The 26781-nt window shown below is 35.8% G+C and overlaps 1 protein-coding gene across 5 annotated transcripts in view; it reads left to right on the top strand.

Moving 5' to 3' along the window:
* The window catches only part of HACE1 (HECT domain and ankyrin repeat containing E3 ubiquitin protein ligase 1), a 94950-nt gene that overhangs the window by 12897 nt on the left and 55272 nt on the right, over positions 1-26781 (top strand). For 4 of the 5 annotated variants that reach the window (XM_060283436.1, XM_060283435.1, XM_060283434.1 and 1 more), the window contains exons 5-9: positions 1967-2042; positions 7241-7372; positions 18146-18286; positions 18940-19022; positions 26114-26210. In XM_060283436.1, the coding sequence (XP_060139419.1) occupies positions 1967-2042; positions 7241-7372; positions 18146-18286; positions 18940-19022; positions 26114-26210 (529 nt within the window). The remainder of the gene's footprint in view (positions 1-1966; positions 2043-7240; positions 7373-18145; positions 18287-18939; positions 19023-26113; positions 26211-26781) is intronic. The other variant, XM_030882949.2, reaches the window with a different exon arrangement.

Genomic DNA, 26781 nt, shown 5'->3' with positions numbered 1-26781 from the left:
TAGATCATAAACTTTTTCATGCCATGGATTAAATCATATTTCCTTAATTCAATACTGAGCATAGTTAAGTATATACATAAAAAGCATATTTTTAAATTTATTTATATATATATATATAGTGTGTGTATCACTTTGTTTCCAAAGCATGAATTTTCATTTAATTATTTAATGAAGGGGAAATTGAGATAAATACTGAAGAGTGACTAGGAATGGCTCAGGCTAGGAGGAAACATTGTGAGCAAAATGAAGTGGTAGGCAGTTCAAAAGGCGGCAAAGGACTTTTGTAGACATGTCTCCAAATAAGATACATAGGGGGCTTCCCTGGTGGCGCAGTGGTTGAGAGTCCGCCTGCTGATGCAGGGGACACGGGTTCGTGCCCCGGTCCGGGAAGATCCCACATGCCGCGGAGCTGCTGGGCCCGTGAGCCATGGCTGCTGAGCCTGAGCGTCCGGAGCCTGTGCTCCGCGGTGAGAGAGGCCACAACAGTGAGAGGCCCGCGTACTGTGAAAAAAAGATATATAGGTGGCCAATAAGAACATGAAAAGATGCTCAATACCCCTAATCAGGGAAATGCAAATTAAAACTACAGTGAGATACCAACTCACACTCATTAGTATGGCTATCAGAAAAACAGTGTTGACAGAATGACAAGTGTTGATGAGGATGTGGAGAAATTGGGACCCTTGTGCTCTGTTGGTGGGAAAGGAAAATGGTACAGATGCTCTGAAAACTAGTTTGGTGCTTCCTCAAAAAATAAAAAATAGGATTATCATATGGGAAATTCCTTGGCTGTACAGTGGTTGGGATTCCTCGCTTTCACTGCTGAAGGCCCAGGTTCAATCCCTTGGTCAGGGAGCTAGAATCACGCAAGCTACATGGCGTGGCCAAAAAAAAAAAAAAAAAAAAAAAAATTACCATATGATCCAACAGTCCCACTTCTGGGTATATAACACCCCAAAATTTGTCACAGGGTCTTGCAGAAATATTTGTATACTTGAGCTCATAGCAGTATGATTCATAATAGCTAAAACAAAAGGAACCTATGTGTCCATTGACAGATGAATGGATAAGCAAAATGTGGTATATACATAACAGTGGAATATTATTCAGCCTTAAAAAGGAAAGAAATTCTGATGCTACAGATGCTACAACATGGATGAGCCTTGAGGACATTATACTAAGTGAAATAAGCCAATCACAGAAAGACAAACTGTATGATTCCACTTTTATGAGGTACTTAGATAAACCCAAATCATAGATACAGAAAGTAGAATACTGGTTGCCAGGGGCTAGCAGGAGAGGGAATGGGGAGTTATTGTTTAATGGATATAGAATTTCAGCTTTGCAAGCTGAAAAGAGTTCTTGAGATGGATGGTGGTGATGGTTGCACAACAATATGAATATACTTAATATCACTGAACTGTACACTTAAAAATGGTTCAGATGATAAATTTATGTTATGTGTATTTTACCACAGTAAAATAAATTGAAAAAAAAGTGAAGTAGGTAGGGGGATGAATAGGTACGCATTTTATTAATTTTGTGGTTTTTATAACTCATCTTAGTATTTTAAATATTTTGCAATCAAGAATGTAGGATACAACATTGAGACATCATTTTACTCTGTCCATTCCCCTTCCATTAGACTTATATTGTCTGACATTTCTAATGAAGATTACTATTCCAAATATTCTGTCAACTCTAGAAATTTCTCAGCATTTTGAATGATGAATTTGTCCCAATGGCATGAAAACCTCATTGTGCCTTTTCTTTATCCTATTATCTTTGAGTCATAGAAAAAATTTTGTGTTTTGTTTCAGATGTTACAGTACTTATTTAAATATTGCAGATGGAAGTTGATATTTGCCATTAATTAATGTTGAGTATAGTTACTGTTTCAGTAAAATAATTGTCATTTGCTTATTTTTCTAGTACCAGTTATCTGTAACTGTCTCTTTCTTTTCAGGCAGAAGAAATGCATGAGTAAATTATTAGAATACAATGCTGATGTCAACATTTGTAATAATGAAGGCCTTACAGCAGTAAGTGCTAAGAATTTTTATCTGCGATTTTAAAAATACTTTTTAGAAAATAATATTTGAAGGTGATAGTATGCAAAATGTAGTACAAGTATTTGTGCAGTTCCTCTTTGTGGTAATTGGGAAGATACAATATGATTGAGACACAGTTCTCAGCTATATTTATTAAGAGAAGTTAAAGTTCACCATTTTTCTCCTTTCCCCTTATTTTTTAACTTTATGACCTTTCATTTATTTTGAAGTCTTGATCCCCTAGCTTTTGTCACTGACTTTCAAGGGAGTTTGTAGGAGCATCTCCACTGAGGTGTGTTATGAGTTCATTATAGGACAGCTGTTTTTCATTATGTCCTTTTAAATTCTTTTAATATATACATGGTAGGAAAATTTGGATGGCTATGTTTTTATAACTCATTTTAGTTTTAAAAAAGCAAAGGAATGAATAAAAAAAAAGGAAAGGAAATAAAAGGTAACTAAGGGAATGATCACTCACTTGTACTCCCTGCACTCAGAGATAATCACTGTTAATATTTTAGCCTGTATCCTTTCAGACTTGTTATATCTTACTTAAACTAGTATTTTTATCCTTTTTGCCATGTCACTTTCTTTTCAAAAATATGATTATATTTTTTTGATCCACATAGATATTGTAGGGAGGGTGGTGTGGGATATTTCTGAAGAGATTGCTGAAATCCAAAAATTTTAATCATATTGTCATTTAATGGAGCATATTTGATTTAGAAGTAGAGATAAAATAGAATTATGTGATTACTGAGAAATTGTTTTGACATTGTGACAGAAATAAATTTTGTTAAATTTTACCTTCCTGTATGTGAGGTGATGGAGATTTTAATTAAATGGATAGTGGAAATCCTTTCACAATGTATATCAGATCATTGTGATGTATACTTTAAATGTCTTATAGTTTTGTCAATTATACCTCAATAAAGCTGAACTTTTTTTTTTTTAACCTTCCTTTGGTAGTTTTTATAAATTTTGAGTCCTTTAATTTGTGAATAAAGAAGAATATTGAGTATTTACATACCATGCTAGTTTTCAAGGCCTTTCTGATTAATTTTTTTTTTTTTCAGTGGGCAGGGAGGGAGCTGGGGCATAACAAAACAGCTTTCCTAAGATGTGAGTTATTCTGAGAATGACTTGTTAAAGATTAAGTTCAATCATGATTATTATATGGAATTCACAATTCCTGTGATAATCTACATTTTTGTTACATAGTAACAATATAACACCATTTACTCTGTAAAGGAAAACTGTATTCCAAATATCTACAGAATGCTATAGTGATATGGTAGGTACCACAGAGGGTTATAAAACTATGGAATTGACATAGCTCTATCCTTAGGACACTCTCTAGTATAGGTAAGATAAGATGCTCAGTACTAACATAGTCTGTTTAATCGCATAAGTTTTTATCTGCTAATTTTCCCCCTTCACTCCTGAACTTTAAGGGAAGTGGAATATAAAATTTTTAAAAATAAAATTTTTATTAAAAAATTATTCATGCATATATTTAAAGAGTCAAATGATTCTACAAGGCTTATTATATAAAAACAGTCTCAGCTCTTTTTCTGCCTGGGACCAATCTCAGTGTTCTATCCTGTGGCCCTGATTGGTGTGGTGTGCCTCCTTCTCTTAGAAACAGTTCTGGCCACCAAGTGTGTTCCTGCCTAGTCTCAGGTCACATGATGGAATTAATTCAACAGCCAGGCACATTGACCCCATCAGCTGAAGGAAGCTAGCTAGGATGGTGGAAATGTGGTGCTGCAGAATTGAATAGTGGCCACCAAGCATGTGGGGCAGTAAAGTCAAGGGCTCCTGAGATGGAAGAACCTTCAGTGGGGAATCAAGATCCCCAGGATTTTTCATACAAAAGGAGAGAACTGTTGACTGTATACTTTGTAGGCTGATCACCCTCACAAAGGGCTCCTCATGTTTCTTCATTCATTTGTTCTTTGAACAGGATTTTCTTGGATACCTATTATGTGCTAGGCACTTTACTGGTATGGGGTTAGAGCAGTAATTTGACTGACCCAGTCCTTGTCTTCCCCAAACTTCCAAGGAAGTCAGGATAGTCAACAGGCAATGGTGACACATTGTAATGAATGTTAACATAGGTGATGGAGATGCTGTAGAAGTCAGTTAAGGGGACCCATCCTCACCAATGGCATTGGAGGAGGCATCCCAGGGAAGTATCACAAGAGCTGAGGCCAAAGGGACAAACAGAAGTTAGACTAGTGTAAGTGGTGATTGTGAGGTTGGGAGTGGTAGTGGGGTTCTAGCTCTGTGGAATAGGTTGGCAAAGGCTTGGAGATGCAAGAGAGCATGCTACATTGGAGCAGTGAGCTTAACTGGTGTTCAGATACCGCTGGGGGTTTATGAAGACTTCCAAAGGTCTGTAGCATGGATAGTTAAGGGGGTCACTTTCCAGGTCTTCAGCCTTTATATGTGTGCTCCTTCCTCAAGCTGATTACTCAAGGACACCTTGCGCTTCCCACCTTCACCTTCAAAATCACTCTTCTATCACTTATGTTTTTATTTATTTTTATTATTTATTTATTTATTAAATTGAAGCATAGATGATTTACAGTACTCTTAACTGAGCCTTTTGTAGTACGGAAGTTTTAATTTTTGATGTTCAGTATATCAGTTTTTCCATTTATGGATTGTGTTTTTGGTATCAAGTTTAGGAACTCTTTGCCTAGCTATACATCCTGAAGATTTTCTCCTATCTTTTTCAAAAAGTTTTATACTTTTAAATTTTACATCTAAACCTGTGATCTATTTTGAGCTAATATTTGTCTGTGATGCTTAAGTCAAGGCTTATTTTTTTTACCTATGGAGTCTAGTTACCCTGGCACTGTTTGTTGAAAAGGCTATATACTTCCTGCATGAGATTGGTTTTGTCTCTCTCTCAAAAATCTTTTGGGCATATTTGTATGGGGTTATTTCTGGGTCCTCAGTTCTGTTCCAGTGATCTGTCTGTCCCTTTGCCAATACCACACTGTCTTGATTACTCTAGCTATATAGTAAGTCTTAATATCAGGTAGAGTAATTACTCCCACTTTATTTTTCTTTGTCAAGATTGTGTTAGCTACTCTGGTTCTTTGCCTATCCATATACATTTTAGAATAAACTTGTCTATGACAAAAAACCTTGCTGAGATTTCTTATTGGAATTGCATTAAGCCTGTAGATCAATTTGGGGAGGATTGACATCTTTACTATGTTGAGTCTTCCAATCTATAAACACAGTATGTCTCTCTGTTTATTTAGGTCTTTGATTTCTTTCATCAGAATTTTGTATTATTCAGCTTACAGATCTTGTGCATGTTTTAAGTGTATAGCTAGGTATTTTATTTTCTTTGGAGCAATTGTAAGTGACGTTTATATTTTTTAATTTTAAAAAAATTTATTTTATTTATTTATTTTTGGCTGCGTTGGGTCTTCGTTGCTGCGCACAGGCTTTCTCTTGTTGCAGTGCATGGGCTTCTCATTGTAGTGGCTTCTCGTTGAGGAGCACGGGCTCTAGGCATGCGGGCTTCAGTAGTTGTGACATGCAGGCTCAGTAGTTGTGGCACATGTGCTTAGTTGCTCCGTGGCATGTGGGATCTTCCAGCACCAGGGCTCAAACCTGTGTCCTCTGCATTGGCAGGTGGATTCTTAACCACTCCACCACCAGGGAAGTCCCGCGACATTGTTTTTAATTTTTATTTCTGCATGTTCATTGATAGTACATGGAAATGCAGTTGCTTTTTATGTGTTGATCATGTAGCCTGTGACCTTGCTGAACTCACTTATTAGTTCTAGGAGTTTTTGGTAGATGCCTTGGGATTTTCTACATAGACAGTCATGTCATCTGCAAATAGAGATAGTTTTATCTTTTCCTTTCCAATCTGTATGTCTTTTATTTCTGTTTCTTCATTTATTGAACCTTAACATTTTTTTTTGTTTTCTAAATACGTGTTGTTAATTCATTACTAGACTTCCCTGAGCTTTGTAAATATCCTCATAACATGTGTTCAGTACCTTTCACCTTCTTGAATAGTTCTGAAGGAGTCTGTTATGGGGACTGCTGTTCTCTAAGTGAGATTGGTTGATTTCTAGGCCTGCTTTACAGCGTTATTTGGAATATCTCTTCACCATCATCCCAGAGATTCCTTTGCCTTTCTTTTGTTTTGGGTTTTTATTTATAGGCATACCTCAGAGATGCTGCAGGTTCTGTTCCTGACCATGTCAATAAAATGAATACTGAGATAAAGCAAGTCATACAAATATTTTGGTTTCCTAGTGCATATAAAAGTTATATGTAACTTCAAGAAGTGCAGCAGAGTGTTACTACCTATCCTTGAGCCTTTTGGGAGTTCTGTGATCTGAATCTACCTTCTTGGTGCTCTATTACTGGTTTAGGATTCAGCTCTTTGTTCTGACAATTCAGACAAAAGCTTCCAGCTTGCAAAATGTGTTGCTCTTGTATTCTCTCCTTTTCTTTTTCTTAATAGGTCTGTCCTTTAAGAAAAAGTACTCTTTACTGTCATTTCAGTGATGTTCGGGGAAGAAGTAGGAGCTGATGCATGGCTTCAGAGTTACCATTTTAAAACAAAAGTTTCATGATATATTTTTTTAATGGAAAAAAAGTCAGATGAAAAATGCATGGACAGCATAGTCCAAAGTTTTAACATTGATTATCTTTGTGGGGTAGACTTACAGGTGTTTTATATTTTTTTAATCCTCCCCATATATGTTATTTATATATGTTACATGCATTATGTGTAAAATATAGGAAGTAAAGAATATGCCACCTACTGTCATATTAATTACTTTTTAACTTATGTTTGTTTCTGGGGGAGGAAAAATATCCAGTACCTCTTCTCTAGAGATAAGCTATACATACAGTCCATGGTCATCTAAGAAGCAGAGTATTTGGTGATTCTAAGTTTAGGATTTTTAACTACTTTGAAACCATGAAATGCTTGATTTTGAAGTACATGGTGGTGTAACCTACATCCTGATGCATATTTTTTCCCCATATAAAAATATAGGAAAAAAGTATATTGGCTTAAATTTTAATTTTAATATTTAGTGTGCATATCATATTCACAGTTGATGAATAATTGCATTATTTATCTGCTGCTTTTATATGAAACACTCTTGCACAAATGTTAAGTAACCTAAATGGCTGCACAGATACACTGGCTGGCTGTGAATGGGCGGACAGAACTACTCCATGACCTTGTACAGCATGTCAGTGATGTCGATGTTGAGGATGCGATGGGGCAGACAGCGCTGCATGTGGCCTGCCAGAACGGTCACAAGACGGTAAATAAAGCCTCAAGGACTTTAAATTAAGTTGCATCTGTTTAAACTTTGAATTCATGAAAAGTTTTCCACTGTGTATAATTGGAAACATGAAGCAAAATCTTATAACATTTTCTGTGTCATGTGGTCTTCTGATTAATATATTCTATGTGGATAAAAGGAACAGAAAATAGTGTTTTTAAATATGTTTAATGTATTTGTAATTTGGATTTCAATTTTATTTCTGATTCATAGATTCTTTTTTTTTTTATTTCTGATTCATAGATTCTAATAGCTGAATATTTTAAATTTTAAATGTAGTATGTTCACATATAATAATTTTAACAGTTTATAATGTTTCTTGTCCTCAGTTTTATCAAATAACTTTTTCATATTTTTTACCATTTTCATATTTTTACCCTTAAGCCTCAAGTTTTGGAATTAGTGAAGAAAGTGAGCTCTGACATTGCTTAAATAATTCAACTTGGATTAATTATTTTTCTACTCTCTTGGAATATGATTTAAGTGCTAGAGTCACAGCTGTTTTCTTCCTTACTTTTGATTTCTAAAATCATGCATTTGTTTTAGGCAGTCCTTTCCTGTTATCCCTATGTATAAACACTTGGCTTTTAAAATTGCTAATAGTTTTCTCTCTCATTAGAAGACTGGTGCTTTATTTAAAGATTGTTAGCTTAAGATTTTAGATTGAATTTCTGCTTTTTGTATTTTCCTATCCTGGTTACTTTCATTTTTTTCCCACATTTAACATTATGGATAATAGAATATTATGTATTTACTAACTAAACAACAAAAACCAATTGAAAACCAAAAAACACCACCAGCATCTACAAAGATACAGAAATTTGTTTGTTTATATTTATTTTTTTGTATACACTGAGTCTTATCTTTTTGTTGGGAGAATTCCTAGTAGAATCTAGATTTCTGTCTCTGCAAACACTTTTTTTTTGTGGTACGCAGGCCTCTCACTGTTGTGGCCTCTCCCATTGGCGGAGCACAGGCTCCGGACGCACAGGCTCAGCAGCCATGGCTCACGGGCCCAGCTACTCCGCGGCATGTGGGATCCTCCCGGACCAGGACATGAACCTGTGTCCCCTGCATCGGCAGGCGGACTCTCAACCACTGCGCCACCAGGGAAGCCCCGTGCAAACACTTTTTTCCTAACCTAGGTTCAGGATGTCAGATCCTACGTATTTAGATGCTTTATGTATGACCTCAATTCATAGAATACTGCACTTCTTTTAAGATAGTGAGCTCAAGGTTGACATTGTCTTATGTTTAATAAGAGTTGGATAAAAGGAAGGATATATGCTTTTTCCTTTTTTTCTTTCCTGGCATTTCTTCTGAACACCAATGTTCGTTTTTATTCTTTTGTCTTTTATCATCTGAAAACTAACCCATTTGTATTCAAGGAGTATTCCTTTTCGTTACCTTTTACTTTCTCTATGTCAGTACTACTAAATTTAAGAAGTATTCTGTGTGGAAAACAAAAAATCATCTGAAATGTTCTAATCTTGACTGGCCCCAGTAAGCAACTGCTGCCTGTTAGAGAAAGAGTCCTGCTGGTAGCTCTTACAGGACAGAAAAGCACCCGCTTTAATAGAAATACTCCCTGCCGTTAACGAACGAGTGGCGTGTCATTTACTAAGATTGTAAACCTACTTGTTGCCCGGGAACTTGTGTAGTAAAAAACGGGAATTCAGATTAGGAATTACCTACAAAGGCTAATTTTAGCTGCCTTAAGCCAGTGAAGAAACAAGAATGACGCAAAAAACCTTGGTTCAAAACATGTGCATTACAGGGTGCATTAAAAATTTAGAATTGCCTCTGAAGTTATTGAAGAGTAGTTAGTATAAGTATAATACGCTCCATATGGTTTACCACCTAAAGCAGGCGTGGTAAAGTAAGGGAGAATTCCTCATAGTCCTCATAGCATATGCCTTTGAAGAATTGTATTTTCAGAAGATTTATAGGGGGCCTGACTTCACTGTGGTGATGGGCTTCACAGGGTGAGATTTTGCAGGTATGATACAGGAGGAAGAGTACAAAAAGTCATGTTGACTTGTGATTGATTGTATTAGTGAGTGAGATTCCTTTCTGTCATAGTTGGCCCATTATAGTTATCTGTGAGGATCGTATACAAAGAGAATGTTTAGCACTATTTTCCAATTCATTGTATGCACCTTTAATCCTTCAATAGGGCAAAAAGGAATCCTGAAAAATTAGGCCATCTGCTAGCCTCCAGGCTGAATTATACCTCTAAAAATCTGTGTTGATAGTTGTGCTATTATTACCTGTGTGTCATAATTACTCATGTATTTCTGGGACATGTTCAGATCTCAGTGGATGAGAATATTCTTTTATCTTGAGTTGGATATGATTTAAGAGCTCTGAGATATGTTATTACAGGGTAGATGTTATTGATTTTGTTTTTAACCCTTTGTATATCTTTCCATAAGTTGAACAGAGTCTAAAATGCTTTGTCAGATTTCAGCAAATGAAAATGGCCTTTTCATTGTCTCAAAGTAGTCAGTTTTTGCATAAATTCATTAAAAGGTCTTCAAAACTTGTGTCCGTGTAGACATATACCAGTGCACATAGGTTTCAAGATTTATATATATTGGTTATATATATATTTTATAGAATGAAATGTAAAACTTTAAAGGGTGAAAGAAACTCCCTTAAAAATATTCTCAAAAGCACATCAGCTCATTTCAAATTAAAGAGGATGATACAAAAAAAAAAAAGATGATATGATAAAGAAATGCTCTGAAATTTACTTTCTAATCTCATTTTAAGGTAAATCTCAAGAATGCATGAAAAGATTTTGAACAACTGGCTAAGAGCTCTAAAGCTTTGTAGAATTTATAATTGAATACCGTATTCTTGCTTTGATGACAATTTTTAGATTTACATGACTTTTTTACAGATAAAAGATTTGGAAGAAAGATTGATTTTGTCATAACTAAGAAATCAAGTAATTTTTGCCATGATTTCCTATACATGCATCTGTTTAATTAGAGGTAAACCAAGATAAGGGTCTTTTCATCATCTTGTTGGAAGGAAGTGATTTGGGCAGTTGAAGAGTGCAGCGTGACCATTTTTGTTCTTGTAGCATAATAGCACTATGATTTTAAACGACTTCTATTCCTATTTTAAAATGATCAGATGAAAGAAATGATCAACTCCTTAATAATTTAATTTTTTATAAATTTCCTTAGGTCAGCTGTTACTAGCTATACAATACCAGAATTATGGTTTGTCTTTGGATATTGATTTAAAATAAAAAATAATTAGAGAATTTGGTTATTCATCTGGCTTATTATATAGTCTTTGACAACTTTTTCTTCCCCTGCCTTTATCTACCTCTTAAGATATAATCTGCTGATTACACAATTAAGGAAAGTGTTGTGAATATTTTGGAAGATACTTAAGAGTAATGATAGGGGCTTCCCTGGTGGCGCAGTGGTTGAGAATCTGCCTGCTAATGCAGGGGACACGGGTTCGAGCCCTGGTCTGGGAGGATCCCACATGCCGCGGAGCAACTAGGCCCGTGAGCCACAACTACTGAGCCTGCGCGTCTGGAGCCTGTGCTCTGCAGCAAGAGAGGCCGCGATAGTGAGAGGCCTGCGCACCGTGATGAAGAGTGGCGCCCGCTTGCCACAACTAGAGAAAGCCCTCGCACAGAAACGAAGACCCAGCACAGCAAAAAATAAAAAAAAATAAAATAAATTAATAAACTCCTACCCCCAACATCTTAAAAAAAACCAAAAAGAGTAATGATAGTATTGGTACTGTTACTACCATTATTAATATTGATGATGTGATTCTGTAAGAACAGTACAAAGAGCACTACCTGGACTCTTCATTCATTTGCTCTTATGCAGTAAGCTAGGCCTAATGTGTTGTTTGATTTTTAATCTCATTTTTAGAAAGTGTAATAAAACCTAATATTATTCTACAAAGGTATAATTGACTCCATTTTTTTTTGGCCATAAATTGAACTTACTTTTTGGTAATTTTTTTCTTTGTCATTAGGTCTTTAAGATGTATTGATGTGTTGAATTGCCACAAATGGTTGATTACTGTTTTCCTGGAATAACTTGGACTTAGAAACTCTAGAGAACTGTCAAACGGTTCAATCTCAATTTCTATTAGTTAAAGTACACAGCAGGATTAGTTCTTGGACTAATTTCAGTTCACTTAAGGAAATTTTATTTTTATCACAATAGACTTTATATTGCTAAATTTAGATAACTGAATATGATGGTTCACAAACAATATGAAATGATAGTTGAACCCTGCTTAGAGTAGATTACCTTTGATAGAACTGACTGCATTTTTTTTTTTTTTTTACTGAAATTGTAGGCTTGTTAAGGAACAGTGCTCATCTACGTTCAGTCAGCTCTCTTGATATCTTTAGCCAGCTTGGAAGCTTTTCATCCAGAGAATTACAGGGCAGCCATGCAAACTTAATTGAAAGCTTTTGCAAAAACATTAACTGGATTCAGCCTTGAAGCACGAAGGTAGATGTACTTAACATTTCAGGATATGTTTTTAGGTTCAGAGTAATTTTATTTATTCTAATGTTAGAATTCTCCTTTCATCACTTCTGAGAAATGTGAGCAAATAATAGGAAATTCTATTACTGTGATTTTTTTTCCTAACACAACTGGGTAATATTGATTTTTTTGCTAGGTATTACATAAGGGTTCAAAGTCTTGATAGGCTTAGGTGGACAGGTTTCTAGAGAAGACCTATAAACACCAGTCACTGACTCGTGAGTTGGCCATTTTTCTTAGTGCATAAGTTGTTTGTGCATTGCTGTTCTGTCATCAGAATTACTTTTTTTTTTTTCTTTTACCATACGTGGGCCTCTCATTGCTGCGGCCTCTCCCATTGTGGAGCACAGGCTCCGGAAGCGCAGGCCCAGCGGCCACGGCCCACGGGCCCAGCCGCTCCGCGGCATGCGGGATCCTCCCGTACCGGGGCATGAACCCACGTCCCCTGCATCGGCAGGTGGACTCTCAACCACTACGCCACCAGGGAAGCCCCAGAATTACTTTTAATGAGAGATGAAAGATGCTTTTTTTGTTGTTTGACTATCATTGTTTTAGTAAATGAGGATACAACTTATGTTGTATGGTTTAATATTGGTTTTTACTTATGGTTTAATATTGAATATTCCTTTCTACTTTGGTCAGTGTCGTTCAGAGAGTTGACATTGATAAAGTAGAGCTGCCTTGGATTTCTTGCTTTGTAACTTATCAGTGTATTGGGTACAGGTGGTCTTGGTTAGTCACTGCCTTCAATTAAATGACTTTTGAGATTGTCCCAGACATTAGCTTTGCACATTAGTTTTCCACTCAGGATGTTGTTTTATCATTTGAAAGGTCATGACGTCTGTTGAAAGTGTGTTGTTTCTTGAGGATTTCTTGAAGCCTATGTGAAAATCGCCTTTCCATGCTTTTCTTTCAGTATTCCTTCCCAGCTCTTCCTTACTCTGTAAGGGGGAAGACTCCCCTTGTAGATTATCTAGGAATAGGATAATAATGTGTTTTTGTTTTTTAAGGGGGAGAGGGTTGGACAGGGAATTTGAAGGTCTGAATTATTTTAAAAACATATTTTGGTGATCAATATTACACACATAAAATGATTTTAGTTCAGTGTACTTCTTAAAATTATGTTATATTAACTTGAAAGATACAGGTAATCAGCTCTCAGTCACAGATATTTGTTAGTATACTTTTACATGTTTACATTTACTAAATTGTAAGCTGCTGAGCTTAATTTTTGCAAGTAAATGAGAAGCCATAAAAGTTTGAAAACAGGGGAACTTATGACCGTTGTAAATTACAGTGATTTATTTTGGACTTCATGGCTTATAGTCTGTTAAACAGACACAATGCAGTTTTCACCGAAGTACTTGTGTGTAGGGGTTTAGGGGTGAGAAATTTGCTAAAACAAATTGAATCCAAATCTGTCATAGAGAATCCTATCAGTTTTTCTGGATAGCACTAGTCACCATCTAGCATACTACATACTTTATTTCTCACGTCCCTTTGTTTTCCTTTTCCACTAGAATGTAAGCTTCATGAAGGCAGATGTTTGTCCATTTTGTTCATTGCTGTGACTCTAACATCTAGCACATACTACTAGCACATACCAACATTGAAATTTTTGTTGAAAAATGGAATGGGCTAGTCAAATGCAGTATCATTCCAAGCAGTTTTTTCTGCCATTTTCTTTCCGTTTGTAAATGTTTGTAATTTTTTTCTTTTGTACCTTTAAGTGAAGCGTATGTTGATAGTGCTGATTCTTATAGAAGATTGTATCTGGTTTGTTTATTGCTGAAAATTTCTGCTTTTGAGACTCCTTAGGGATTGTAGTGGTTGAATCCAGAATTTATTCTCTTTGATTTTGTTTTGCCTTATGCTTCTGTATAATTTAAAATCTTCAAGCAGTATTGTTTCTTCAAGGGCTTTTACGTTTTTAATTTAATAGTTTCCTCCACCTGAATTCTCCCAGTTTCAAAGTTATTTTGCCCTTCATTTACATAGATTGGAAATTAAAAAAAAAAACGAAACTCTTAAGTTATGTGACTTTCTTGCTTCTTTTATTATGCTATTTAATCAATAATTGAATTCTGTGTTATCCTTACTCCTCCTGTTTCAGAGATTTTACAAAAAGAAATCTGCATACATTTTTTTTAAATCACAAAGATTGATGACTTTTCACTCATGTCAGTGCTGCAAGGCAATTTTTTTTACTCTTTACATTCAAATCCCTTTATGTATTTTTTTTCTTCTTACTCTGAGGGAAATGGGTTTTTCTCCCTCTTTGACTTCAGGCAACATTTTATCTACAAGTGAGCTATTGAAAGCTTTTTTAAAATATGTGTTTCTTTTAATAGTTGTATATTTTGAGGATCTTAATTGAGATAATTTTGTTAAAACAGAAAAGCAGATTTATGAACGTAAAAGAAAATGCTGGAATGAGCTTTTCCACTTTATTAATCAAGTTTTTCTCTGTTAAGAACAGAATTTTTAATGTATTCATAGGATATTTCCTGTGTACAAGGGTATGATAGAAACATATGACACAGAAGTATTTGTGTGTAGGAGTTTTGGGGTGAGAAATTTGCTAAAACAAATCATGCTGTCTTGCTATGATTTGCCTGAAGTTTGTCTTACCACTTTGTAGAGGAATATGTTAGTCTAGTGTTAGTTTAATGGCCAATTTGTTTTACTGTTAGCTCTACAGTATAAATAAAAATACAGAAATACTGTAAAAAGTATATGAATTTAGAAATGGCATTATTTAAAAACTGAACGGAAATAACTGTCTAGGCTCTTGAGCTTGACTCTCAAATAGTTATTTAGTAGGGAATTAGTAGATCATCTGTGATTAATGTAGCTTATGAAGATATACCAAATTAGCCAGAATACTATTTAGTATTCTGAATTTAGAATTTCTGTTTTTTGGTAAATTGCTTAGTGGTTATGACCCTGGGCTTAGGTTTTAATCCCCGCTCCCCTGTTTATTTGTGTGTTGGGGTGCGCATTACTTGACCTCTTTGAGATTCAGTTTCCTACTTGTGAAAGTGCAGAGAAGGATATCAACTTCCATCAGGATGCAGTAAATGAAATGATAAATGCTTATTAGCACAGTATCCAGGCACATGCTAAGGTTATTCATACTATTATATCATTATATACTTTTAACAATTATATAATTTTTATGAATGCATAGTATGTTTTGTTAATAATTACTTTATTTCAGCTTCTCTCTGGATTGCTGGGTTTTAATTGAATATTAATATGTATTTTTGATATAATTGCTTTTATCTCTCCTGAGCCTTTTGGAGAGATGGCTTATTGTCTATATAATTTCTGTAACAGTCAGTGAAAATTATTGCTGCTCTCCATCTCACTTTTGATTTGGGACCACATACACACAACTTCTAGGTCAGATATCAAAAAGGGCAAAGCCATGATCAAAAGGCTCAAGTGGGCCTTGCCTTATAATAACCTAAATGCTTATTTTCTTATATTTTTGAGAGCAGTACTTGACCGCTTGTCCACAGTTTAAGAATTATATAGCTGATAATAAAGTTTTATGTAACAATGTTTCTATTACATAGATTTTCAAATTCCTCCTGAGATAGAAGTAAATTCAAATAGTAATAATACATGAATACTATATCTTAAAATATTTTTATCAAAATCTTTGTAATAAAAAACTATAGTCCTTTAAATCACCCTTCTTTGTCAATTCACAATCACTAGGCGGCAATTTTCAGCTCTTTTAGCTTTTCTTCTGGTATCTATTTCCACATAATATGCTTCTACTGCTCTTTCTCAATTTATGACTTTTAGATATCACTGAATCTTTTCTTGTTATGGTGAGTGAGGGTTTAACTCATTTAAATCCTCTTCCCATGCCCTGTCGCCCCATTTCTAAAATTAATTATATCATAAATTTTAATGAGACAATATTAGTTGCATATACAGTTAGGTAAATATTGTTTACTGCTGAGTCAAGTAGTGAACTATAATAAAATTTTCTACTAGGGTGACTATTAGCTTAGCTCAGGTTTTTTTTTTTTTGGTGAGTCAGTAGTTCTTCCTATATGCTCCCACAGAATCTTTTTCAGTACTGTTTTCTTCAAAGACAAATTCATTAGATAATGTCACTCCATTGTTTTTCTCTAAACCTGGGAATTTTTTGATATCTCCTGTGTTTGATCTTCAGTATTCTAGATTTCACATCTTCTATTTTGATGTATTCCCTTGTTTGGAGGAGGATATCCTCCAGTAGCTTCTTGAGAAAAGGTGCGTTGGAGGTAATTTTTTTGGAAATCTTACATAGCTAAGCCTATTTCTTATTTAAAAGCATGTATTTGAATGATAGTGTGGCTGGCTATAGAATTCTACATTGGAAGTCATTCACCTTACAATTTTGAGGGCATTTCACCTTTTAAATTTCAGTGTTGCTGTTTAAAAGTTTAATGTCAATCTGAATTCTGTTTATCTCTGGAATCTTATATCCCCAGTATTATGAAATTTCACTTTGATGTGCCTTGTTGAAGGTCTTTTAATTTATTAGCCTGGACACTGGTGAGCCTTTTCAATCTGGCAACTTGTGTCCTTCAGTTCTGGGAAATTTTTTGGTATTATTTCTTGATTACTTCGTTTTGGTCTCCCACCTCCTTCATTTTCTTTATTCTCAATCTCTACAATGACTCCCTGGATTGATCTACTAGTTTTCTCATTTTTCCTGTTTTCTTCGTCTTTTTGTTTCTTGTAGAGTTTTTCAACATTGTATTTCTAACTTCTATTGAATTTTTATTTCTTCCATCATATTTTTGATATCTTATTCTCTGAATATTTTTCCCCCAGCATCTTGTTTTTGTCCCATGGATAGTATTTTTTCTTTTCTCTCTGAGGGTATCAGTTACTTTTCTAATTTTTGTTGCTGTTTTTTGGTTCCCTTTATTGTCTTTATTTTTCTTACTTCCTTTTTCTGTTTGTTTTTCAGGTTAGAGGCCTGCTTCAGTTGTGTCTTAAACATTGTCTGTCCATTCATGTATAGTGGTGAGGCACTGAAATGGGGCTGAAAGCATTGTGTACATGAGCTGGGTTTGTTGACTGGTCTCACTGTACGTCAAGGTTTTTTAATCTTGGCCCTATTGATATTTGGGGCCTGAACATTCTTTGTTGTGGGGCCTGTATGTAGATTGTCAGATGTTTAGACGTACCCTGGCCTCTACCCACTAGCTGCCAACTGGACCCTCCCTTCTCCAGTAATGAAAATCAAAAAAGTCTCCCAGCATTGCTGAATGTCCCCTTGTGGCCAACTGGGCTGTTTCACTGGTGTCTGTAATGCCAGTATCAGTCAGACTCTTCTCTGGTGCCACTTTCCAGAGAGGAAACCTTCAGTCTCCTCCTGCTTAAGCTTTTAAGCCTGGCTACTGGATTTCTGGGAGCCTAGTGGAGCGTGGGGGCTGGAGGTTTTCACTTAATTAGTTGTTTTCAGCATGGCTGCTCATCCCTGCTCTTCCCTGTATTTCTTGTCTGCCAGTCCAGAGCCTCACTGTTCACTTTGTCCAGATAATAAACCTCCCTACTTCCAAGACAGATAGGGAGGGATAGTGGCTAACTGTATGGGATGGGGAGGAAGGGTCCTGGGGGAGGGCCCAGCTGTTAGGTTTTCAACTACTTCTCCTGTCTTAGCTCTATATAACTATCCCTGTCTTCCAAGATACCTGTTACTTCCAATTCCTGTGTTGCGTGTGTGTGTTCGGTAGTGAGAATTTGGTGGTTTCTTGTTGGAATCTGCATTTGCAGACACTTAGACTTCAGCTTTCTTTGATCTGCTAAGTCAGTTACTCTTCTTTCACTTGCTTGCCATTTTCCTAAAACTTCTGACTTATCTAGTATGTGTTGTATTCTTTGCTGTTCTTCCTTCAAGTTTGTAGTCTTAATATTTTGCTGACAATGTACTAGGTTTTAGAGCAGCAATAAAGATGAACATGTGTGTTCAATCCAGAAGTAATTATTAAACAGTCTAATTCCAAAAACATTTAAGTTTTTACATCTTGTCTTCCTTTTTGCAGGAGAAACTAAAATGAAGATCATAGGAATTAAAACCAGAAAAGATTCTCTTTTTTAAGGTTTTTCAGGCAAGCCTTGCCGTATTCCTAATCATCAGATTTTTTTTTTTTTTTTTTTGTGGTACGCGGGCCTCTCACTGTTGTGGCCTCTCCCGTTGCAGAGCACAGGCTCCGGATGCACAGCCTCAGCGGCCATGGCTCACGGGCCCGGGCGCTTCGCGGCATGTGGGATCTTCCCGGACCGGGGCATGAACCCATGTCCCCTGCATCGGCAGGCGGACTCTCAACCACTGCGCCACCAGGGAAGCCCAAATCATAAGATATTTATTTTTAAAATTTTATATTAACTTATTTTCCCTTAGTACACATCAAATGATTGCAGAAGTAGAGCTTAGGGGACAATCAGAGAAACTAAGTCAGTATTGGTGACTGTCAGTAGCAAAAGGACTTCTTAGCTTTTTAATATTTTGTACTTTAATAATTATCCTCTTTGAATTTTGAGAAAGAGCTCTGGTACCAACTTTTTGGTTTTAGAGGCAAAAAACTCTGGTTTGTAATGAAATTCAGAAATCTAGAGCAGCACTGTCCAGTGCTGCCACATGTGGCTATTTAAACTTAATTATAATAAAATAAAATTTAAAATTCTGTTTCTCAGTTGTACTAGCCACATTTCAAGTCCTTTGGTAGCTACTACACATGTCAGTGGTTTTCTAGAACCTTCCCAGGTTAACACAATTTACATTACATTGATAATTCCACATATACTGTGTAGCGTCTGAGGCTCAGAGCTTACCAAAAAGTGGAATTTGTTCAGCCGTCATAATTGGCATGTTCCTATTCTTTCTTTTTTAAAGCTTCAGGTTGTGGTGAGAACTTTCCTTATATGGACTAAAATTGTGATAACTGTGTCTTTGTTCAACTTCTCTGGCTTTACTTTTGTTTCTTTTTCCCCCAGACAGTGCAATGCTTGCTAGACAGTGGTGCTGATATTAACAGGCCGAATGTATCAGGAGCCACTCCATTGTACTTTGCTTGCAGGTATGATAATTTATATTGCCAGATGCTCTCATTAAAGAATGTTGAATCTGCTATATTTCCAAACACAAACATTTGTGTGTATTTTCTAAAACTCCTCCTTTCCTAGAAATACTATGCTCCCTTTTAAGATGAAGTATATAGCATTATGGTTCTGTTACTTAACTGCATGATGAAAAGTGTTTTATATTGCCAGTGTTTTTATATATTGTAAGTGGGAGCTTTTGATTTACTTGATTACTTAGATTTTAGAATTACTTAGTAATAAAAAAGACATACCAATAATCCAGTAACTTTCATAGTTTTCTTTATCAAGTTAGTTCCGATGGAATAAGCTATTAAAGTACGCCTTAGTTCAGAGCCATGTCTTTGCTTTCTCTGTAACTTTAAAAAGTTTCTTGAATCATTCTTGTTAGATATTGAGTTATGCATTAAGTTGTTTTTAATACTCTTTCCTGATTCATTTTCTTTTTTTCTGGTTCATTTTCCTAAAGCATATGTTTTGTTCATTGATTCATTCATGTAATAAGCATTTAGTTAGCATTCACTGTGTGCCATGCATTATTATAGGCATTAGTGATACAGTAATAAATAAACCCCAGTCCTTAAGGAGCTAACAGTGTAATAATTGTACACATACCCGGCCCCCCCCATAATATGTTATGTAAATTTAGTTGCAATTAGGAGCAGTTCACAATACACTTGATTTTCCTTTTTGGTTTAGATTACAGGAATTGTAGTATTTATTTAGGCTCTATTTTAGATATAAAGCTCTCCAGAAAGCTCCTCTTTTCTTATCCTTTTTCCTGTTTTATGTCATTTTACTGGAGCTTTGTTTTATGTTTTTTTTTTTTTTTTTTGCCATATGCGGGCCTCTCACTGTTGTGGCCTCTCCCGTTGCGGAGCACAGGCTCCGGACGCACAGGCTCAGCGGCCATGGTTCATGGGCCCCGCCGCTCTGCGGCACACGGGATCCTCCCGGACCGGGGCATGAACCCGTGTCCCCTGCATTGGCAGGCGGACTCTCAACCACTGCGCCACCAGGGAAGCCCTTGTTTTATGTTTAATTTTTATTATTTTTTTTGGCCTCACCATGTGGCTTGTGGGATTTTAGTTCCCCGACCAGGGGTCAAACCTGGGCCCTGACATTGAAAAGTGCTGAGTCCTAACCACTGGACTGCCAGGGAATTCCCTGGAGCTTTGTTTAAAATGAAAGATCTGCTTTTCTTCTCGTTTAGCTTTTCTCTAGGGTCTCTGATGTTGCTTTGGTCTGACTGATTCAAATCATCATTGAACAGCCTTGAACTACAATACAAGGACTTTTGGACCTCTAGACTTCTCGATCTTACCTGAATCCAGGCTTTTTCTTATGTTATACTTACAATTTGATTGCTTGGCTAGAACACAAATTACTTTTTTAGTGTCCTGAATTTATGAATAATATCATTGTTTGATTCCCTGAAATCATATCCTGTCTTGAGGGGTTATCGTTAGATCAGACGTTTCTTTGAAGCTTCAGATTTGAATGTCCATCTACCTGATATACATCATCACTTGCAAGTCTCATGGAATCTCAGATATTAGCATGTCCAAAATATAGCTTCTGATTTCCTTTTCAAACCTTTCCTCCAGTTTTTCTCATCTCAGTCATTGGAACCCTTATCTTCTCAGTTGTGTAAACCAGAAACTAGGTCATTATTTTTTATTTCTGTCTCTCTCTCTGACCCTCAACTTGGAATATATTAGTAAGTTCTGTAAATTCCACTTTCTGAATACATTCTGAATCTCATTACTGCTCTCCACCTCACTAAACCACCTTAAATTTTTTACTTCTTGTCTAGAATACTGCAGTAGTCTCTTAACTGGTCTTCCAGATTCCTCTGTTGTTTCCCTCCCTTCTGTTCTTTCCTCAGAAGCCAAAGTGACCTTCTAAAAAATGAACCGGCTGTTGTCACTTTGTGCTTAAACCTTGTTTTTAAACTTTTCAGTGCCTCTTTGTTGCATTTCCAATGAAATCCAAACTCTGCCTTCTTCCATGTGACCTGCATGGTCTGACCCTGCTTAGCTCACTGTGCTTCGGCCACGTTGGTTCTCTTTGAGTTCCCCCAATACATCAGACTCTTTCCAGCAGGCTTTTCTGTGTTCTATTTATTTTGCCTGAAACCTTCTTCCGTAGGGTTTTTATGTGGCTGCCTCCATGTCAGTGCTTCACTGTTACTTTTTAGGAAAGAATTCCTGATCAATCTAGGTAGGCCTCTCCCCATATTTCCTATCACAGTATCATGATCATTTCTTTTGTAGCACTTTGTACTTTATAGTGTTTATGTACTTGTTTATAGTGTGTCTCCCCTGCTAGACTGAAAGCCCAATGAAAGCAAGAATTTTGTTTTATTCATCACTTTATATTCCATGTGTAGTATAGTGCTTTGTGCTTAGATGCTTAGTAAATGTTTTTGAATGAGTGAATCACTATAGTTACGTTTTTGAAAAATATATAAAAATATATAAAATAATGCCATGTATACTGGTAAAATATAGGTATATATTAGTGTTCACATAACTGTGATATTTGTATAGTTAGTCTGAGCATAGGGTTATGGTAAAAGAATTTTTTAGAAGTACTTTCTGCTAGTACTGTATAGCCATCATTAAGTTTTTATCTAGCAAACATTAGCTCTCTTTGAACGGAGATGGCTAAGCAAATATGATTAAAATTGAAACTAGAATATAAATTCTTCATTGTTGCAGGATGATAAATATGGAACATGGTTCATTTTATAGGCAGACTTCTAATTATATTCATGATATCTAGATAGAGGTATACATTAAAAATTATAAATTATTCCCAACGTATTGTCTCTGATAAATGAAAGGGAAAGGAATGTGAGAAATAGAACAAGTTGATCCTGCAGACAAGTTACAGGGCTCTAAGATATAAAGCTGAACTTAATGTAAATTTTTATTGTTGAGGGATGTTACTAGATATGTCATATGTCTAATTCAGTGATTAACTGCTAAAACTGTTTCTTTAAATCGAAACTGTATTGAAATATATAGGAGGCAGGGTTCAAATCCCATCCCCAAAGCTATGCAACTTTAGTCAAGTTTCTTGACCTCTGAAGCTTTGTTTCTTTGTAAAGTGGAAATGCTGATATCTGCCTCGTGGGACTACAGTGATAATTAAATGAGGTGGCTTATATAAAGCATCCTGCAGAGGATTTTATACTTAGTAGTTGGTAGGTGCTCACTAAGCTCTAGTACACTTTTCCACACCCAGTGAGCGCAAAGTTGTATTGTCCTCTTTCAATTTCATTGCAATGCATGGTTTTCTAAGAAATTTGACTCTTATCCCATCATACAGGCAGGCCTTTTCTTTTTTCCTTTGTATTCTGTTCTAATTCTGAGCACTATTTAATAAAGTAATGCTTCTGTGAGTGAGTCATTTCAGATTGATTTTGACCTAAAATTATGACAGGAACTATTTCCCAGCCACTTTTCCTCTCTAGGTATTTTGTACAAGACATTCTAATTCACTAGCTTTCTTTCATGTGGACTATAGGCACACATATATTGACCCCCCCCCCCCCCCGCCCATTCAGGTGCCTTTGTTTTCAGGACTTTTATGTGGTATCTGCAAATGCTTCAGGTCCTTAAATGATTAGATTGGTTTTATATTCGTCATAATACTTCCCATTCCCTTAACTGGGTTCCTCAAATAAAGGTTTGGATGTATAATGATTTTCAAATATTTTCTGTATCTGCAGAAAACTTTTATTCTGTAAAGGAAAGCAAGGTTTAGCTGGGGTTATAAAGATACAGTAAATTAGTGAGATTTTTATGGAATTTTGGAGGTCTGTAATAAAGTGAGAAACAGGTAAGATTCTGAACATAGTTTGCAGCTACTGCTAAGCAACTCCTTTCAATTAGGAAACTCACAAAGTAGCCACGTGAAACAGTCCATAGATTCAAAATTGCAAACTTTTAGAATAGAAAAGGACCATTAGAAAATATGGCCTCTTTGTTTCATAAGCAGCTCCAAAAAATGTTGTTATATATATAGTACATATGCACTGTTAGCCAAATTTTCAAATTGTATCACTGCAAAGCCTGAAGTTACGAGACTTGAAAGTGCTTGAGAAATCAGTTCTAAGTGCTTTAGAAGCACTACACGTTTCTTATTAGTTAAATCTTTGCCAACTTCTTAGTTTCCAGAAAATACACTGGCATTTCCTTGAAGGGAGTATTATCTCAATCAATATAAAAAAAATAAGTTCAATTGTAAAGAATACTTATTCATTGAGCAAATTTTTGCAGTTATTTGAACTGAAAAGTCTTTCATGCGACACTTTGAGCAGTCTGTAACAGGATAATCTTTATCTTTTGCAATATTACACATGGGGCACTTGAGCCCCTAATGAAGTTATGCAGATTTTATATATTATTAGCAATCATTTCTTTTAATTTACTTTTGAAATGAAATGCCACCTGTTCACAGATGAGATTTTAATGTAGTTTTAGAAATTACTCCAGCTTTCTAAAGATGTCATAGTGGTATTTTTTTCTTGATATTAATTATTCTTGTTGCTATATGTGGTACAAAATTAATCCTAAATAACGATTCGGGTCTTTTTGTTATTTTTGTGTAGCTTAGTACCTTATTTAATGCTTACTTGTCAGATGAATGGTATCTAAAATTAAAGCCCTCAACTCAACAGGTATATTGAGTACATGTTATAAGCCATGCTTGGTGTTATAGAACAAGGGTATTGTCAAGAAGTTTATAGTTTAGTTGGAAAGATTAAACACATCTAACACAGATAATAACTGTAAAAGAAATGTCATTAAAGTTGAGCAGAATAGCTTTGCAAATCTGGGTTTCTCAGAACCTTGGGTCCTCGGAAAGAAATCACTGACTCCTTAAATAACTTAAGCTCAAGTTAGTTTCTTTTCACTTAGGTATTATACAGAATAGAACAGTGTTAATTATAAAGTAATTCCTATTAGCTGTAATATATAATGTGTTGGCCAGCATGCCCAGCTGACAAATGACAAATGATGATTGATGAAGAATTTTCTTAATGTAGACTAGTAAAATTAGTTACTGTTGCTTTTGGAGGGATTGCTGATGTACTTGCTTTCTTGATTTTCTGCTTTTTCTGGAGTAAATTAGATATTGTTCTTAAGTTAGTTTTCGTCTGTCGATATTTGTATTAAGGAAGGTAATCAGTATTACAGTAAAGTATCAAGAGAGTGATATACCTAATGCCTGCCACCAGCTTCCTAGTATGATCCTGTTTTTTTAAATTAAGTCCAATTATACTTTATGCAGCGTCATTTTGTGGAAAAGAAAGAATAGGTTGTTTTTATTTGTTTGTTTTAAGTTTCTGAGGAATCTGTGTAGTCTTTGTGAAATAACATACCTTTTTAAGTAATGGTACTGTGGGAAGAGTATTGGTCTAGAAGACCAGAGATCTGAGTTCTAGTTTCACTTGTGCTTGAATAGTAATTTTTTTCATCTACAAAATAAAATTCTTTTTCTTAAATTAATTTTTACTGGAATATATTTGCTTTACAACGTTGTGTTAGTTTCTACTGTATAGCAAAATGAATCAGCTATACGTGTACATATATCCCCTCTTTTTTGGATTTCCTTCCCATGTAGGTCACCACAGAGCATTGAGTAGAGTTCCCTGAGCTATACAGTAGGTTCTCATTAGTTATCTATTTTATACACAGTATCAATAGTGTATTATGTCAATCCCAATCTCCCAATTCATCCCACATCCCTGCTTCCCCCCCTTGGTGTCCATACGTTTGTTCTCTATGTCTGTGTCTCTATTTCTGCTTTGCAAATAAGATCATCTACACCATTTCTCTAGATTCCACATATATGCGTTAATATACGATATTTGTTTTTCTTTCTGACTTACTTCATTCTGTATGTCAGTCTCTAGGTCCATCCACGTCTCTGCAAATGACCCAATTTCATTCCTTTTTATGGCTGAGTAATATTCCATTGTATATACATACCACATCTTCTTTATCCATTCTTCTGTTGATGGACATTTAGGTTGCTTCCATGTCCTGGCTATTGTAAATAGTGCTGCAATGAACATTGGGGTGCATGTGTCGTTTTGAATTATGGTTTTCTCTAGGTATATGCCCAGTAGTGGGATTGCTGTGGTAGTTCTATTTTTAGTTTTTTAAGGAACCTCCATACTGTTCTCCATAGTGGCTGTATCAATTTACAAAATAAAATTCTTTGATGAGATACTCTTCCAAACTGTATGACTTCCTTGGGCATTTTGTAAAATTAGCTTTAAACTTTAATGTTCCTGCATTATAAATTTATTATTTATTGTCTGTCTAGGATCAGATTAGCTCATTTAATAACGAAATGTAGAGTCTAGTTATTATTACCCCGAAAGCAGCTTCCTCCTAGCTTAAAGAGTGGTTGTTAAACCTACTTGAAAGAACAATTAGAGAGAATGGGGCATGTGGATGAGAGTTGTTCATTCCATGTCAGATTGAATAGCTGTCAGCAGAAGCCAAACTGAGTGGGTGGATAAAATGAAGGTTGGCAGTTAGTATTTTTGGCTAATGAATCCCCCCCATTTACTCATTTTGATATTTGTCTTTTCTCCTTCCTTTGTTTTTATTTTTTTACCACATATTAAAGTGTCATAAAATGTACTTTTGTTTTGAGTATTGAGGTTCTTTTGGACTAAGAAGTCTGGAGACTTGAATGTATGTGTAGGGAGGTGGTCAGGCTAGAGTTGAGAAGGAAAAGATTGGAAGAAAAAAATAAAGCATAAGCCTGAGTACCAGCAACTTATCCCAAAATATTATGATTTATTGTAGGTAATGTGTCCCAAGTTCAATTCTAAGATTCAGTAGGCCAGTTTCTTATCTACATTGTAAAAAGTATGACTTAACGTTGGGAAGTTTTTCTAACGGTTGAGGTTGTAGTTCAGATCTTCCTCTCAATTTTTTAAGATTATTAATCCTCTGTTGATTGATGCTAACTGTCCATAATTTATAGAGAAAGACTTAAAATTAAAAAGATTATATGTTTAAACTTTGTTTCTGTACAGTCATGGTCAGAGAGACACAGCACAGATTCTTCTGTTGCGAGGAGCCAAATATCTGCCGGATAAAAATGGAGTAAGCCCTTTGGATTTATGTGTGCAGGTACGCTGTTCACATATATTCTTAGTCCCTTACTTTGTAAGAGAAACCGACAAGATCACTTTTTTTCCTCAAATGAGAGGATGGGTGCAAAGATTTTTATTCTGTTAAGAATATGATCTTTAAAAGGAACTGTGATAGTATAAGAAATATATATTGGTCTTTATCCCAGTTCCTAACACAAGAGCTTCTAAGACCCTTGGAATCTCCAGAGTGATAAGCATGTCTTTTTGTATATTAATGAGATGAGCGGTGGCTGCAAGGCCCTAGGTAGCTTCAGGAACAGGGCTGGTTGACAGGTGAGCCAACCATGTAATTAGAAGGCAATTTCCTCCCCCACCCCCGGGGAGGAGTCAGGGGCTAGAGACTGAGTTTAGTCATTCAGGCCTGTGTAATGGAACTTTCATAAAAACCCTAAACAGTGTGGTTCTCAGAGAGCTTCTGGGTTGGTGAACACATCAAAGTGCTGGGAGGGTGGCATGCCCAGTGAGGGCATGGAAGCTCTGTGCCCCTTCCCACACACTTTACCCTATGCATCTTTTCCATTTGCCTGTTCCTGAGTTGTAGCCTTTAT

Source organism: Globicephala melas, chromosome 14 (genome assembly GCF_963455315.2).
Source record: "Globicephala melas chromosome 14, mGloMel1.2, whole genome shotgun sequence".
NCBI classification, from domain to species: Eukaryota; Metazoa; Chordata; class Mammalia; order Artiodactyla; family Delphinidae; genus Globicephala; species Globicephala melas.
This window is presented reverse-complemented; position numbering and strand designations above follow the sequence as displayed.